General features: G+C 44.5%; 1 protein-coding gene across 5 annotated transcripts in view; it reads right to left on the bottom strand.

Annotated features, from left to right (window-relative positions):
* The window catches only part of Mi-2 (chromodomain-helicase-DNA-binding protein Mi-2 homolog), an 81,585-nt gene extending 70,427 nt beyond the window's left edge, over positions 1–11,158 (bottom strand). For all 5 annotated transcript variants that reach the window (XM_075889394.1, XM_075889397.1, XM_075889395.1 and 2 more), the window contains exons 1-3: positions 10,962–11,158; positions 5,938–6,548; positions 2,773–2,941 (exon numbers count right to left, since the gene is read on the bottom strand). In XM_075889394.1, the coding sequence (XP_075745509.1) occupies positions 2,773–2,941; positions 5,938–6,548; positions 10,962–11,037 (856 nt within the window). In that variant the 5' untranslated portion in view covers positions 11,038–11,158. The remainder of the gene's footprint in view (positions 1–2,772; positions 2,942–5,937; positions 6,549–10,961) is intronic.
* Positions 11,159–15,768: the final 4,610 nt, after the last annotated feature.

The raw sequence follows: 15,768 nt of genomic DNA, 5'->3' as shown, positions 1-15,768 counted from the left end.
CAAATGCGATTGTTGATACGTAGTTTTCTCATTGGTTCGGGTATTCTGGTTTCAACGTTTGCTCATTACGTCCGTATGTCAGTTGTAAATTAAAGCTGCTTTTATGGAAGGTTGGTTCAAACTGGCTACTAGCACCGGTCGCGCGACCATCTGCGACTGATGTTAATACTGGCAGAGGCTGCATGCAGGCGACCAGAAGTCGCACAACGGAAGAGTCACGTCCGGATCTTGTTGTCAGTGAGAACTCTGAAGAGCGGCGCCGATCAGCTGATCGCCGCCAGCCGAGTGAGTAGAGCAAACCGAGCCCGCCGCATTTATTGTTTTCGTCCATCCTCGGACAGCGTTCCCAGTAGCGCCAAGGAGTTCAAGCGAAGAATAAGGGAGTTTCATGGTGCTGTTGCGCTATGCCTCGGTGTCAGCGCTGGTAGCACAGAACCCTCCAAAGAAAGAAAAGCCGTTGAATGGTGTGACCATCCCTTCGCTCACGGTAGTTGTCCGGCAATGCAAGCCGCCTACCTCTCGAGCCGAGCCGACGAGGAGTATTTTCAAGAGTGGTACGTATTCAGAAATGCTCCTTGAATTTTACTTGAACTGCCACAGCCTCCAATGCAGCACAAACGCATCTCGAACGCGGTGTTTTTAGGCGGTGCCAAGGCATGAAGCACAAGCGCGTTCCAAACGCGCAGCATTGAAGGTGGTGGCAAGTCAAGCCAAATTATTCTAAATACGGGGGAAGATAATGCACAATCCATTTTTTCCTTTACTTTCGCGGTGTTTAGCTGCTTGCCAATGCCGCCACGTAAATTTGACACTTTGCTCGAGCTGCTGCGCTCCGCCATCTCCAGGTCAAGTACTCCGTGGTGGCCATGGTGTCACAGGTACAGAGGACCGCACTCGTTTGTATCTGGCGACAGGAGGCCAGCGCAATGAAAAAGCAAAAAATAAAAAAACGAGCCTGCATATAAAAAAATGCTGGTGTCACTTTTGGGCAACGCTGATTGGTTCAAGCAATTTTGCGACTGCAGTCACGCGACTGAAAATCAACCAAGAACAACTAGCCAAAGCATTCGCTTTGTGACAATTTGAGACTGAGATCAGTCGTAAATGGTCGCATAGCCGCTGTTAGTTGCCGGTGTGAACCAACCAAAGTGTGCGTTCTTTTATACAAATGTGAAATAAAAAAGTTCATTTTATTTGTGCCGATCAAGTATCGTCTTACTGAGAACTAGTCAGCTTAACTTTCTGCTCTTCAGGAAACACGAAGTTTTTTTTTTAAATATTAACAAAATTTTATGGCCACATTGGCCAAGCGACCAGTGGTCCTGAAGAAAGGCATGAGCACATTGTGCATCCATGCTAAGTGGGAAGGGCTTCCACGACAATCCTCCTCCTCTCACTTTTTCATCTTTTCCCTTTTTTGGGGAACTCACCAGTCCCGTTATAAAAGAAATTTCCTGTTCATGATTTATTTCTAGTAGGATGCTCGGCAACCGCCAGTGGTAAAAGCGGCTCTGCCGCTGCCGAGAGCGAATACATGGGAAGTGTAGGGAGTTCCCGCCCCCTAGTAGTCCTCTAAGAATTATCTAAAGCGTGTTTTCTTTTTAATTGCATGGCGTAATCAATGACGCTTGTAGGAGACTTGTGCTTGCATGCAATTTATGTAGACTCTGACTATAAATATGAGTGTTCATTCATAAATGTGAGTGTTCATTCATTCTTCGAAATGAAAAAAACTAAATTTTGTGGATAGCACTGCATACATGGTACAACCCAATTATACTTTAATTACTTTGCAATTATTTTCCCGAAGTGTTAAGGGCGTAATTACCCAAAGTACACAGAATATACCAGTTGAATTCATGACACTCAAAGAAGTTCTCAAGACAGTCTAGAAAATATCTTGTTTGTGGCAAGTATCGTCACAGTTACTGGCGGGCGGGAGCATGAAGTTTTCAGGCTTGGCTGGGCTCTGCCTGAAAACACAGGATTTCCACACACACAGGATTTCCATGGCACCGCTGGACACCTAACAATGTTATGAAATTTTAGCTTGCATATAATAAATAACCAAGCAAAAACAAAGTTATGGTCAAGAGAAATGCTATATTGAGGGAACCTGGGTTGGTTTTGGCTGGTGCCAGGGATTCTTCAGCATGCACCTATCTCAAAGTACACAATTTGTTTTTTTTTATTTCTCGATTTCTAGACATATATGCTATCAATATTCCATAAACGGTGCATGAGTGTCCTCAGAAATCCATCTCAATTTATTTCGCATCAAAAATTTTGCTTCAGTAATCTTTTAAACCGAGGTTCCACATGCTCTATCTCAAACACGCGGCCTACGCTCGACTGTCTTTATCCCTTTTCTTTCTCAAGTATGTTCATGAGCTACACGCATATGACTGGTCTAGAGCATTTATTTTTGTGAGGCACCTCATACATTATCAAGAGTTTAAATATGACGTGAAAGTCTTCCTTTCAGTATCAACGCCCATATTTTATTTATTCTGGAGGTCAGCATCGACATGTTGCTCGATTTCTGAAGTCCAATAACCTTCAGAAATTATCCGTACATGAGAAGAAGGCAAGGCCGCCTTTCAGATGACATCAGCAGACACTTAGTACAAACTACGCCCCGCTGCTACTGCCTCCCTCACTGCCCCGGCCTTTGCGGAACTAAATTTCCTGACTGGCCCGATAGCCGAGACGAGTTTGGGACCCACCCCTATTCTATAGCAATGCACGAAACATTGAGCTGTTCCATCTTACCGTTGTCCTTGGTGGAACCAGTGGGTGTGGATGCTGCTGGCCTGGACTGCCGCACTGGCTTGTCGTCTTCGTCGAGGGCGTCGTCGGCGTTGGGGTTGTCCCTCAGGAACTCGTGCCACTTGGCCGAGATGAGCATCACTATCTTGGCCATTGCGATCTTGGGGTTTGCCTGCATCCAAAGGCGCGAGGTTTGGGTGCGGGTGAGAGGGGACTTTTGTTCCTTTTGCCTCACATGCACTTTGTAAACCCTCCCCTACAAGGTCATGTTTGAAACACGGCAGAAGTTCAGGACGAAACGGAGGCTTGAGGTAGTGAAAAATCATTGAGCAGGGAATGTTGCTGGAGCCAAAGTCTGCACAAGTGGTCTTTACCAGCACAGCAACTATGACTAAGACGAGTCTACTTGTTGAAACGACTTCAAAAACGATTTCTCAACAAGTTTTCATCTACTTTAGAATCGCAATAATTCAATTACTTCTCTCTGTTGTCACAGCCAAATAATTACACGAAAACAATTTATGAGGCTCAACACATCAGAACATCGAAGGTGCTACGAGAGACATCCAGCGAGGCGAGGCTGCCAGACTCGTTTACGCTTTCTCAGGTTGGCTAATGCACAAGAAGGACCAAGTACACAGAGCATGTTTCAATTTTTAAACTCGTGTGGCCCCCTACGGCTGGACGTCAAATCTATGACTGTCAGTGCCAGCAGCATGATACCACAGTGACTCAACCATCACGACTTCTCATTATTCCAAATCTGCAACTACTGGCCTTTTGACCTGTCTAATTAGAAACAACAAAAGCCCAGCAACATTCAACTTCATTGCATGACACTGCACAGTGTAGAAACATAAAAATGAAGACCAGTTTTACAATAGTCATTTCTTTTTGCGACTGAATAGTAACATCCATCTATCTCTCAACAATGCACCGGTTACCTTCCAAACTCTAGAAAAACGTCATTTCTGTGCATAAAAAAAAAATGAATGGCGCATTAACACTTGGTAGAAAAAACATGCATGAGTCTGATGCATTGGTTACAAGTCTGCAATAACCTCCACTCAAGAGAGGCTTGGAATACAATGAAAAGTGTGTACAACAGTGTTATATGTTCCTCCTAATTGCCCTATTCCCATTTATCAGAGCCTTTTTCTGCTTGACAGGAGAGGTTATCAACTTCAATCCACAATGGATGCATTACTGAATAACCCTAAGTGGGTTGAGTTACAAGTGAAAATCTTGCATTTATGAAGCACATTTTGTGGCTTTGCAATCCCCATCTAAGCTATTTGGCTATCATTCATTAGTAAGTCATTCACAAGCATTTATTACGTCACTATGCCTAGAACTAAAGCAGCTGTTCATTTAAAGTTGTGCACTAAATGGTGTTGAAGTAAAGCTTTTAACCACTTAAGCTTATCAGATGCAAGAGAATGAGCTGCTGCAGAGACTAGCACAAAAGTTTTCAAGATAGAATGTAAAGATAGAATGTATGCTTAATTAAAAGAAGACACAAGCATGAAAATAAGTTGAACACAGCCAGCTAAGCTTAAGCACTTGAAATTTGCACGACACATACCGTGGTTATGCATAGCAACTGGTTCCAGAAACAATGGGCACTATATATGACATTCGATGCTGCACCATTATGTACATAGGCCTCTGCTACTTCATAAAAAAAAAGGTTACCCTAAAATGTGCAGTCATGTATTGAAATAAAACTGAAACTTGAGTCATTTATGAGAAATTGCACGTTTTGCCAAAAGAACAGATAAATTTAAAAAGATTGAAAAATAAATGTTTCCACCCTAAATCTCTTTTGGATTTGGGGTGGAAACATTTATTTTTGGAAAGGCGCTTTTGTACGTGTATATAAAATGTGTGAACACATTTCACAATTCGCATCTGTTGAGTTGTCCCTTTCCGCACGTCCTCAATGCCTGTACAGTGGTTCATGTATTTCCTGAAACTATTTCCGATTCAAGATCCTCATTTCTTGCCTCTTTCTTTTTTTTTTTATCCCCCCTTTTTTTTCCTTTTGTATTTTCTTTAGACTGCACACTTCAGCCTACTAAACATGAAGTATTGTCACTTCATGGCAGTGAAGTTACATGAGAAAAAGATCGGCAATAAAATGTGATCAAATTTTCACATACCCTTAGTCATGCACGTAAGACAAAACATGCAGCATACAAAGTTGTAGAAGATTATTTCCCAAATGCTTATCTTGCAATTCTTATTTTGCGCTCTCGATCCCCATGCAGAACAACAAACATACCGTAGCTTTAATTTTACCATTGCAATGTCCCCTCTGAATTTGGAATCTAATAGCCACTGATCAGGCTGCAATTCAATTAATCGAGCATAGATCAGTTCTGGAAGCACACTGCTGTTACCTGCAACTCGGCACAAAAAAAAATCGGCTGTTTGCCAACTTTACATTTATTTCAATATAACTTGGCAAAAACATTGCGCCTTTGTCAAGAGATTAAAGTAACAATGTACAAAAAACTACTGGCCCTACATTTTCACTTCCTATGTAGCACAATGGGCAAGATTCTTCGACCTAAATAAGCCATGTTGCACATTTTTCTTTTCACAACTTGTCGTTGCCAGAAAGTTTTTGAAAGTTTAAACCCCCACTATAGGTATTGCTCATCTCTTTTATGAGAAATCTACGAGTATTTCCAGAAACAAGGTATATGCATCGCATAAATAATTTTGAACCTGCAGCATAATATTCTCATTAGTGAATGTTCACATCAGAAGAGTTACAATTACAAAAGTTTAACTTATGGTACAAACTAGCTTCTCCTGTGCCATGTCATTCAGGTAATTTAAATACCTGCCACAAGGCAAGATGCGAGAAACAGCACTGATACAGAGGAACACATCAACACTACCATTAAACCTGGTAACGTCTCTTAAAACTACTATTACTCTGCTGCCTACTGTGTATAAATATGGCTTACAATTCTGCATTTCATTAGCAGAGGTTTGCATTTACATTACATTTTACCTTCCAAGACACTCATCCTGTCTCTAGTCAAGAGCCACCTAAAAAAAAAAAAGTACCACTCCTCCCAGAGGCACACAATATTCGGAAGCTTGTTCACAGTTGGCAGAAGGATATACCATCGCAGCAGATTTCACCTCACGCACCTTAGTGATTAGGGGCCGTACGTGCTGTGAAAAGAGCTTGTAGCTCGTCAGGTTCTGGTAGTCTGCGTCAGTGTACACCATAGGCACGTCCGTGAGACCCAGCTCCTCGCACACTTCTAAAGAGCTTTTTTGCTGCTCTGGCTCGCCTGCACCAGCGGCCGCCTGGACCGCATGGGCGGCAGCGACCGCCGCCGCCGCCGCCACCGTGGCGTCGGCAGACTTGTCCAGCCGGGGCTTCTTAGCGCTTTTGCGGTCCACCACATAGTCACTGTCATTGTCCGAGTGGCCACCCAGCAGCTGGCTGTCACTGTCGTCCTCATCTTCCGAGGCGGCACGCTTCTTCTTCTTCTTCTTGCCCTTCTTGCGTTCGCCGTCACCGCCTTTGCCCTTGCGCTTTTTCGCCTTGGTTTTCTTCGGCTTGGGCGGCGTCTCAGGGGGCTCTTCTTCCTCCTCTTCCCCAGGGGGCTCGTCCTCAGTGCCACCCCCACCGACGCTGGGGGTCGGGGGAGCGCGTGTTGATGCCCCCTCGTCTGACTCCTGGCTACCCCCATCGCCGGCGCCTCCCCTGTTACTGCCCGCTTCTTCTTCCTCCTCCTCCGCCGCCTCCGACCCTGTGCACACACAAGAACAAGGTGGGTAAACAGGGTGACTTCACTACTGACACACAGATTCAATGGAATGTTAGTAGCTAAACAAGTGCACACACAAGAACAAGGTGGGTAAACAGGGTGACTTCACTACTGACACACAGATTCAATGGAATGTTAGTAGCTAAACAAGTGCACCTATCTGAGCTGGTTAGTACATTATTGCAACAAGAGCAAACGGTGCTATACATGGAATGATGAAAACCTTTGATGAAAAATTTATGAACACAGAATGTTGCTGAAGCCAACATTTCGAAAAAGAGGCTCGTCTTCTTCAATGCCGCACTTGCCTTGAAGAAAACTGCGATTGTCGCAATAGTGATTTCAACGACAGCTTATGTTTCCGTATATTTTTTTAATTTTTTCATCCTCTTCCAACTTCCACCTTCCCTTGAACTCTGCCTTTCTAATATACATGCAATGGTGAAAGGATGACAGACAAGGCACTGATGCAGTTCCATCACTATCCCATGTCTAGCAATGTTTGTTCACATCCAAGCTAAAGCTTTGTTCAATTCAAAAAAAGTGCAAGTGCAGCTTGTGGCGCACTGGGCTGTGCCTGGCCTTTGTAAGCTTAAGAATGCACAACACCAACTTTGTTTGCACAATGAACAATTAAGGACGAGTATACAGCGTGCGCCACACCACCATAGCTCAGGAAAAAAATGAGGGCTTAGGTACAGCACACTGTGAATAAGTGCAGAAGGTAGAGAGAAACTTCACCGAATCAAAGGGATAGTAAATGACACAACACTTGTCCGAGTTAATGAGATAGTGTGAACAATGGGCGAGGTAACGGCCATGAAGGCGAACACTATGCTTGTCGATGGACTAGCGTTGAATGCAATGGCAAACCAAACAAATTTATGGCTTCTACATGCCTCGAGTTGCAGTGAAATCCGACACACCTATTCCAGGAGACTGAACTAAATTGCAGTCGACATTCCCATAGGCTGAAGTTTTTATTCGACAAGACGACAGAAGCATGCACCAAAATGGACATAAGAATCGAAGAAAGTGTTGCTTTAAAATATTATTAAGATGATAAACTAGACACCATCCGGCATTCTTGGAAAACATCCCTGTCTGAACTACTGACCGCAATTTACACTCGACTTGCTGGCTGGTTGTCTGCAAGCTACAACGTAACTGCCAATGATATGTCAACATTTTGTTGTGTTCTTAATTACACTATTTTGTACAAAATATTCACACGCATAGAACATGCAGTTGAGCAGAAACTTTATGTATGCATCAAGATTGCCACGATATCTCGCCGCAATTCCTGGCCACCTACAATGATTTGCAAAAGTGTCTTTAGCCAACCATTATAAGTATGTTTACCACTCTGCTGAATAAGAACAGCCCAAGTGAACAAAATAAATCAAAGGAAATAAGGAATAATTACATGCACACAAAATTTTGCAAGAGGTAAGCGGTCACTCATATTACTCAGTTATGGGAGTATCACCATCAATGAAATATGCAATGGTTAGAAGGAATACGAATGATTGTAAACCTTTTCCAACTAGCCTGCTAGTCGTGTCGTGACACTTCACATTAAGTTAGCCGACACTGCAACAAAGAGTATCAAGACATCAAGGTTAAATTTACCATTTGTTCTATCTTTTAGTGACAGAACGTCGTGCATACAGGCAGCCTTCTTTTCATTCCAACAAGCCAGTTATTGAACAACTAAATGTTGTACTATCAAAATTATGAACTAAATTATGATGGGATATCGACAAAACAGCAGGTCTGTCATTCAAAAACACTGCTAACAAAGCCCCTTGAAACATTGTTTTCTTAATGAATGATTCCAGCAGACTGGACTGATTATCTTCAAAGCTTAATGGCTGGATATAAAGGTGCCAAGCTGAGCCTAGTGCCCATATGCCTGTTATTCAATTCATGCAGAAAGAACCGAAGTATAGAATCAAACAAAGCTTAGTTAGATGCTAGGAATGGTAAGCAAGGGCATGAGTACAGCATGGACACATGAGAGAAGTCGGGCGCTGGTGATGTCCCAACTTCTCTCACGAATGTATTGCACGCCTACCATCTTTAATCATGAAACGAAAGTTATATGGTGTGTGTAATTGATCTGATACGAGGGGTTCAATGTTCTGAAACCACCATGTGATTATGAGAGGCGCCGCAGTGGAGAGCTTCAAAAATTTCGACCACATGGGGTTCTTGAACATGCACCCAAATCTGGGCACACGGGCCTACAGCATTTTCGCCTCCATCGAATATGCAGCCGCCACAGCCGGGATGTGATCCCGCAACAAGCGGGTCAGCAGCAGTGTTCCTTAGCCACTAGAACACCACGGGGGGGGGGGGGGGGGGAATGGTGTGTGTAAGAGTTTGTACTGGCATCATTTGAAGATGCAGATTTGCAGTAGTAAGTATTGTAGCATCAATATTTCATCTTTCTTTATGGACAGTCACTCCAAGTATGCTTGAGGCTGAGAAATAGCTTTGTATGGATGTACGAAAGCTACACGGCCAGAACATTGGCCATTCAAGGACTGAAGGATGCCCTCACAAATGTGGTTGCGGTACATGAAACAATCTTGCAGAATATGGAGTCATTACAAATGTAAAGCCAATCCATAAAGTACCTTTCCAAAAGTATTGCATGAAAATTCAAGAGGCAGTGCATCACTGAATGCACTGCACCTCCAGTGAGGTTTGTCAATGTAGTTAATGCACTGTTAGCCAACTCGATGCAAAAGCAATGTCCAAAAGGATGAGAGGCTGCTAATCCTAACTGTGCTGCAATCGACAGCTTTTCAGGCAGTGGAATCTGTGTAGAAGACAAGACGACACCTTAATCAAGTAAATATTTCCGCTTCCATGTTGAAAGCATGCGAAAATGTAGCGTGTTACCACAGAACACCCGCTTTTGGCAACTTGAAGCGCCTGCCAGGCAATGGGCTTAATATTTAAATATACTGAGCAAGCATGCACGACGTTTTGGCACGACATCAAAGATTACGATGTGTTTAATGGACTATCACTTTGAAATCGTTCGATTAATCACATCGGTGAAAATATAGAAAAGGAGGTATGTACGCAACCGCCCTTCGCAAAAAAGTGTTTTGGCATCAGCAGAAATCACGACACTGAAACGATCACGAACGACGGCGTTCGGTGTGAACGGCGCACATGCAATCACACCTTGCATCGTGGTCAAAATGCATTTAATGTGGCGCGTCACAACTGAAGCAGTGCGAAGCATTAGCGAGAAAAGCACATCCCGATAACTGCCGCACAGCGAAACGACACGGCAGTGCAGTCAGTTACAAATGTCGCAATATGCTGACACCCGTGAATTTGCATGTCTAGACAAGCAGGAACTCTGGTTAGCTCTTCGACACCGTGGCGTCGTTTCATGATTTTTTTTCTTTCCTTCTTTTTTATTTCGTCATCGCCGTATAGCGTTTCATTCAAAGTGGCGAGCACCCGAACGCGATGTAATCGCCATTCAAGGCGAAAAGTTGAGGTCCGGGACTGGACTGAGGTGCCAACAGCGTAACTCTCTAAGCACCGAAATGCGAAAGAAAATGCAAAAATAAGGAACCGGTCCTTAGGTGGCGGTGGCCACCCAAACGCGTGCAAACGCGCAGTAGCGTTCGGGGCGCCACGTTAGGACCATCCATAAAGCTCCCCCCCCCCCCACCTACAAACGGAAGAAACAAAAAAAGCAAAACGACGAATCCAAACAAAATTTCATTCTGACAGTTTTATTTCGCCGATGGAAAAACGTAACAAAAACAGCCATTTTGGAAAAAACGCTCCAGCTTAGCCTCGTTCCGAGGTTCAGATCAATATGATAATGAGATATACATATCCGGATAGTTATCCCGCCGTCTTCCTCCATTGGCGACATGCACCGAAAAGCAAAGAAAAAAAAAATCGGGGGCCCGGGTCTCGTTGAGCTTCAAAGACCACTCCAACGTGCACTTCGAAGAAACACCGGCGTGACACCCGTCAACAGACATCGGATTGCGCGCACACCAAAACAGACCCATGTGCTCGGCCGAAAGACGCCGGGTCGGGAAAGAAGAAAAGGCAAGCAGGGGAGCGCTTCGCGTCCGCTGCCGTACGGCTTACTAAGCCTAGCGCGATCAGGGGGATAACGGGGCGCGAAAGTTCGGCGTTTCCGAATTCGCTTCGACGGCACCGACTGCGCTCGCTGACGCTCGCGGCGTGCTCGACGCATGTCTGGCGACAACGCGGGCGGTGAAGGGACGCCGGGTGAAGTGCATATCGAGCAGCCGGCTAGCTATCAAGCGAGCGACCGGCAAGCACGATGGGGGGGTCCACGACAGGTAGCACACACAAAAAAGCGCCCATCGCATCATTGCTTACCGGCTAAAGAATCGTCTTCCGCTTCTTCGGTAGCCATCTCCTGGTCTTCTGACTGTTCTCCGGAAGGCGCGGGCATAGCAGTTTGCACAACGCCGAAACGTGTCCCCGAATACTTTTTTCACAGGGGGCCGGAGAGCGCGCAAGTTGGCCGGGGGGGGCACCACACAGAAGACTATCGGCGTAAAGATGTCTACGTTATTTTCTCACACCCTCCCTTCTCGCTCCTGCAACAAAGTAGAGGAGGAAAATGCTATGAAGGCAAAAGGGGGGGGACGCACGGCAGAGCGCGCGCTCAGTGTGCGTTTGCGCATGCGCTTGGTGACGTCATCAGATATCCCACAAATATTAGCAAGCAGGCAACCCTACTGGTGGCTGAGAGAGGAGAAAAGCGAGAGAGTTGCAAAAGAAAACAAGCGCCAAAAATGATACCACGTGATCGCAGTTGGCAATAATGGCCTACGGCGATGCCGGCGCGTTTTCGGAGACGACGCGACGCTACTCGGACCTCGCTAAAACCTATGTCCGCTCTGTCAGGAGTCGAATCGATGGCTGTCTTGTTACGTAACACAGTCATTACGCATATCTTTAAAAGTGCGACTTGTCATGCGTTTTGACAAAGATGCCGCGATCGGCAAGTGTCATTCGCCTATTTTAACCCCATCCTCCACACCGCATAGCAACTGTCAGCTAATTGCGTCTTAGTGTCTTCACGCGCGCCTTCCAAATAACTTGTTGCTTGTGAGAGTAATGGTACAAGCATCACACCCCAAACTTGCCCAAAGTTCTGCGAACGAAATTTTCATTCATTTCGCACAGCAAATGAATGAGATTTCGCACAACTCGGTCGCTTTATAAGTCACTGGAGCGTCAACAGAAGTGCACTCGATTCTCAAAAGCAGTAAAAGAGGACAGCTCGGCTACAGTGTCTATTCCTACATCAACTAAAATCTAAAGGTCTATTCAAACGCCCGCAGAAGTTCATACCGTTTAGAGAAACTCTTTATAAAAACACGAGAATAACCGATTTTGCGCCATAAACTTAAACTCGCTAAAAATTCAGCGAGGAAATTCATCATTCGTAAAGACCCTCTTCAAGTTCGAACGTGCCACCGTGTCCGCCATTGCTCACATTCGTGAGGACCTCATCTTTCACTTCTTTTCTTCATATCCCTTTATTCGACATGGCGTGCGGACGCCTTTTCTTTCTGTCTACTTTATTTCGTTCCATCATCCGCCGTTCATTCTTTCTTTTTCCTCTTTCATTTCGACAACTGTGCGTCGTCGTCTCACCGACGGAAAATTTTCGTTTTTTGTCTTTCTTTCCCTCCTCGCTTCATCTCTCTATCCATGCCACTCTGTATATCTCTTTCCGACGGCGCCTTTATTTCCTCCTTTCTTTCCATCTCTTTCTCGAACGCTGCCGAAGGAGGGAGGGGTGCCAGATATATAGAGACGGATAGCTGCAACGCCGGGATTCGGAAGGAAAGAGAGTGAAGGGCGAAGCGAAAGAGTGGCGGGGGGTAGAAGAGAAGGAAAGGGACGCCTGGGGGGGACCGTATACTCAACTGAGTTATACATAGCCGGACACTTATCCCATGCAAGGCGCAACGTGCAAGCAAACACGTACAAAATGAGAACCGCCGAACGAAAAGAAGTGCAAGACACGCACACACAAAAAGGGTCGGCCTACACGTATGCAAGCGAGCTTCTTTTTTTTTCTATTATTTTATTTCGGTTAGCGTTAGAGTTACGCAAAACGTGGCGGATTTCGGTTCGTCGTGCATCTGCTCCTGATTTTTTTTTTTTTTCGCTCTGAACGAGCGCGCAAAATATGCAAAAGTTCTCGCGTTGTATGTAACATCCGCGGCTGCGTTCATCGCGCGTTGGGGCGCTGAAAACACGGCGGTTTGCTTGCCACGGTCTTGTTTCGCGGTTGTCCAGTAGCCAAAAGGAGATCGAGTTGTCGTGCGAACAAAGAGCAGTTGGCCGGCCTTCGAAAAAGAAAATAATAGTAACGTGCTGGCGCCGGATGCAACGAGCTTCACACATTTCGCGGTTCGTCCAAGGCGTATGGATTATGCGCAATTTAATGCCTTGATTGTCCTCTCATTTGTGTTTTCGGTTGCTTGGACAATTTCTTTACGTTAAAAAGGCTTCAAAAGTCTGATTCAGCACGATCATTCAATTTAGCGTTGTGCAAAACTTCATGTTTCTGCTTTAAGCAAATATACCGGGCAATTTCACAGCATTAAAAAGGAAGAACTGAAATCATGTGAATATGTACATGGAGCGCCGGAATGTACGGACTGTCCAGAACTGCAGTGAAAATTTTCCATCAGTGAACTCTCATTGCTTTATCTATCTATCTATCTATCTATCTATCTATCTATCTATCTATCTATCTATCTATCTATCTATCTATCTATCTATCTATCTATCTATCTATCTATCTATCTATCTATCTATCTAGAACTGCAGTACAAATTTTCCATCAGTGAATTCTCATGGCTTTATCTATCTATCTATCTATCTATCTATCTATCTATCTATCTATCTATCTATCTATCTATCTATCTATCTAGAACTGCAGTGAAAATTTTCCATCAGTGAATTCTCATGGCTTTATCTATCTATCTATCTATCTATCTATCTATCTATCTATCTATCTATCTATCTATCTATCTAGAACTGCAGTGAAAATTTTCCATCAGTGAATTCTCATGGCTTTATCTATCTATCTATCTATCTATCTATCTATCTAATCTATCTATCTTATCTATCTTTCGTTAAAGAAAGGGACTGCAATGACAGATTTTTTCGTCGAAGCGCTCACACAGATTGCGATTTCCTTTTTCTGCGAATCCTACATTACGTGTGCAACTTGACTCGCTATCAAATCATATTACTCGCTATCAAATCATAATTAGTTCGCACAAGATGGGGCAAAGGGAACATCACCTAGAGATAGAATGGACGTCTTTATTTAACAAGAGAGTTCATGCAGGTGGCGGGTCCTGAGTCCAGGCAACGCCTCCTGTCGCACGACCAGCCTTATCCATGCATGGTGTACTATAAATGCTAATGTAATACACACAAGCTCATCGGCGAGGTCGAAACTGACCGAGGCCGGACATTTGTCCCGCAGTGGACACTAAAAATGATCGGCCAAAGATTGTGATTATCGTGATCTCGTTTCTTTTAAATCTTCTGTTACAAATACAGTAAACAGTCGAACAAGGAAAATACCTAGAATACGGAGATCTGACTTGGCAACAATGCTTGGGCAGGAATGTCATGGATTTCACCTTTGTCAAAACTGATGAAGATAAGTCAGTCTATCGCATAGATATCGGCTACGAGCCTATGAGTATCTTACCATATTGAACCCTGTGATGTTACGAGTAATTTTCTAGTGCGTACTTTCGGTAATGCGAAGAAGCTGTCCGTGGCACCTTATAGGATTTTTTTTTTTTTTACACGTGGCATGCCACTTCCATGTCCATCGGAAGCCGCGGCCGAACTAGCCTAACGTGTCAACCAACAAGCACGGGAACACTGCGCAGAATTCAGCTGATGCTTTTTACGTCTTTCTTGTTATCCTTCTTCTGTGTTGTTGCCAGTACCGTCAACTATGTTAATGCCAGTGCTAAAGTGCGGAGTTGCGCCTTTATCCGGCTCGTGAACAAGCAGCTCGCGAATCCGAGGCTTTATTTAAAGGTGCGCTAAAGAAGAGAACGACTCTTTCCGTATTAGTCGATTACTCTTTTACTACAGCAGAGTCACCACGCTTGCCGCGTAGCGTAAAGACGCTATATTGTAAGAACCCCACCCCACACCTGACACTGTATACACGCATACATACAAAGTGCGAGTATAGCGAAGCGACCTATATAGACGCTCACACACCAGTCGCCAATACGCCATAGATTTGACGACGGGCCTGCGTATAGTTCCCATTCGGTAAAAACAAAACGCGTTGTCTTATGAGGCAGCCAGAGGCTTAACATGCCGTGTTACAGGGAATTTCGTTGAACCAATTTGTTCGAAAGCACAAAAACACCTTGAAATACCCGACATCACTATCGAAGATTTTAGCTGGAAATTTGACAGTCGACCCTGATTTTTCTTACCAATAGTCCTGTAGAGGTACAATAGATGACATTAAATTTTATTTTATCAATATGAACTAGCTTAACGTTTCATTTTAGCTTCGCTTTAAAGCAATGGAAGCTTTGCAGCGGAATGGCACTGTAAGGGGCGTGCCTTCACATTCCCAAACTGCGGCCGCTACATGTGGCGACCATGGTATCCATACGAATGGGGAAACCACAGTGTGTCAAGGTATCCGCTGAAAGGTGAAGTGTTGTTCTTCTCTCTCCCTCTCTCTTTCATGCGAGGTGGAGCGCGGAGGCAGGCCTTTAAGCTAAAATATAACATGGGCTTTCTCGCCTGATTTAATACATCAATACTGTGGTGAGAGGGCTTGGAATCACAAAAAATAGTTCATGCACGAAGAGGCGGCTATCTCTACAGGAATCACATGGTATCCTACTTAGCAAGCTCAAAGGTTGCAGTGACATTCGAACACTGTCAGGGCACCACAAGACAAGGAAACACGTTTTCTTTTTTTTTCTCACGTTTCCAGGGCACACGCGAAAGATTCACGGTGGACGACTTCATCGATTGCACGCCACATCGACAAAAGACCACAATCAGATTAGCTTATCTTGGGTGACAAGGTCGGCGAAAGCCGCTGGATTTGATATGTCTATATCCTCATCTTGTCACTGTGACTCACTGCCTAGCT

This window comes from Rhipicephalus microplus, chromosome 3 (assembly GCF_043290135.1).
Source record: "Rhipicephalus microplus isolate Deutch F79 chromosome 3, USDA_Rmic, whole genome shotgun sequence".
Lineage (NCBI taxonomy): Eukaryota > Metazoa > Arthropoda > Arachnida > Ixodida > Ixodidae > Rhipicephalus > Rhipicephalus microplus.
Note: the sequence above shows the minus strand (reverse complement) of the source record. Positions and strands in the feature narration are given on the sequence as shown.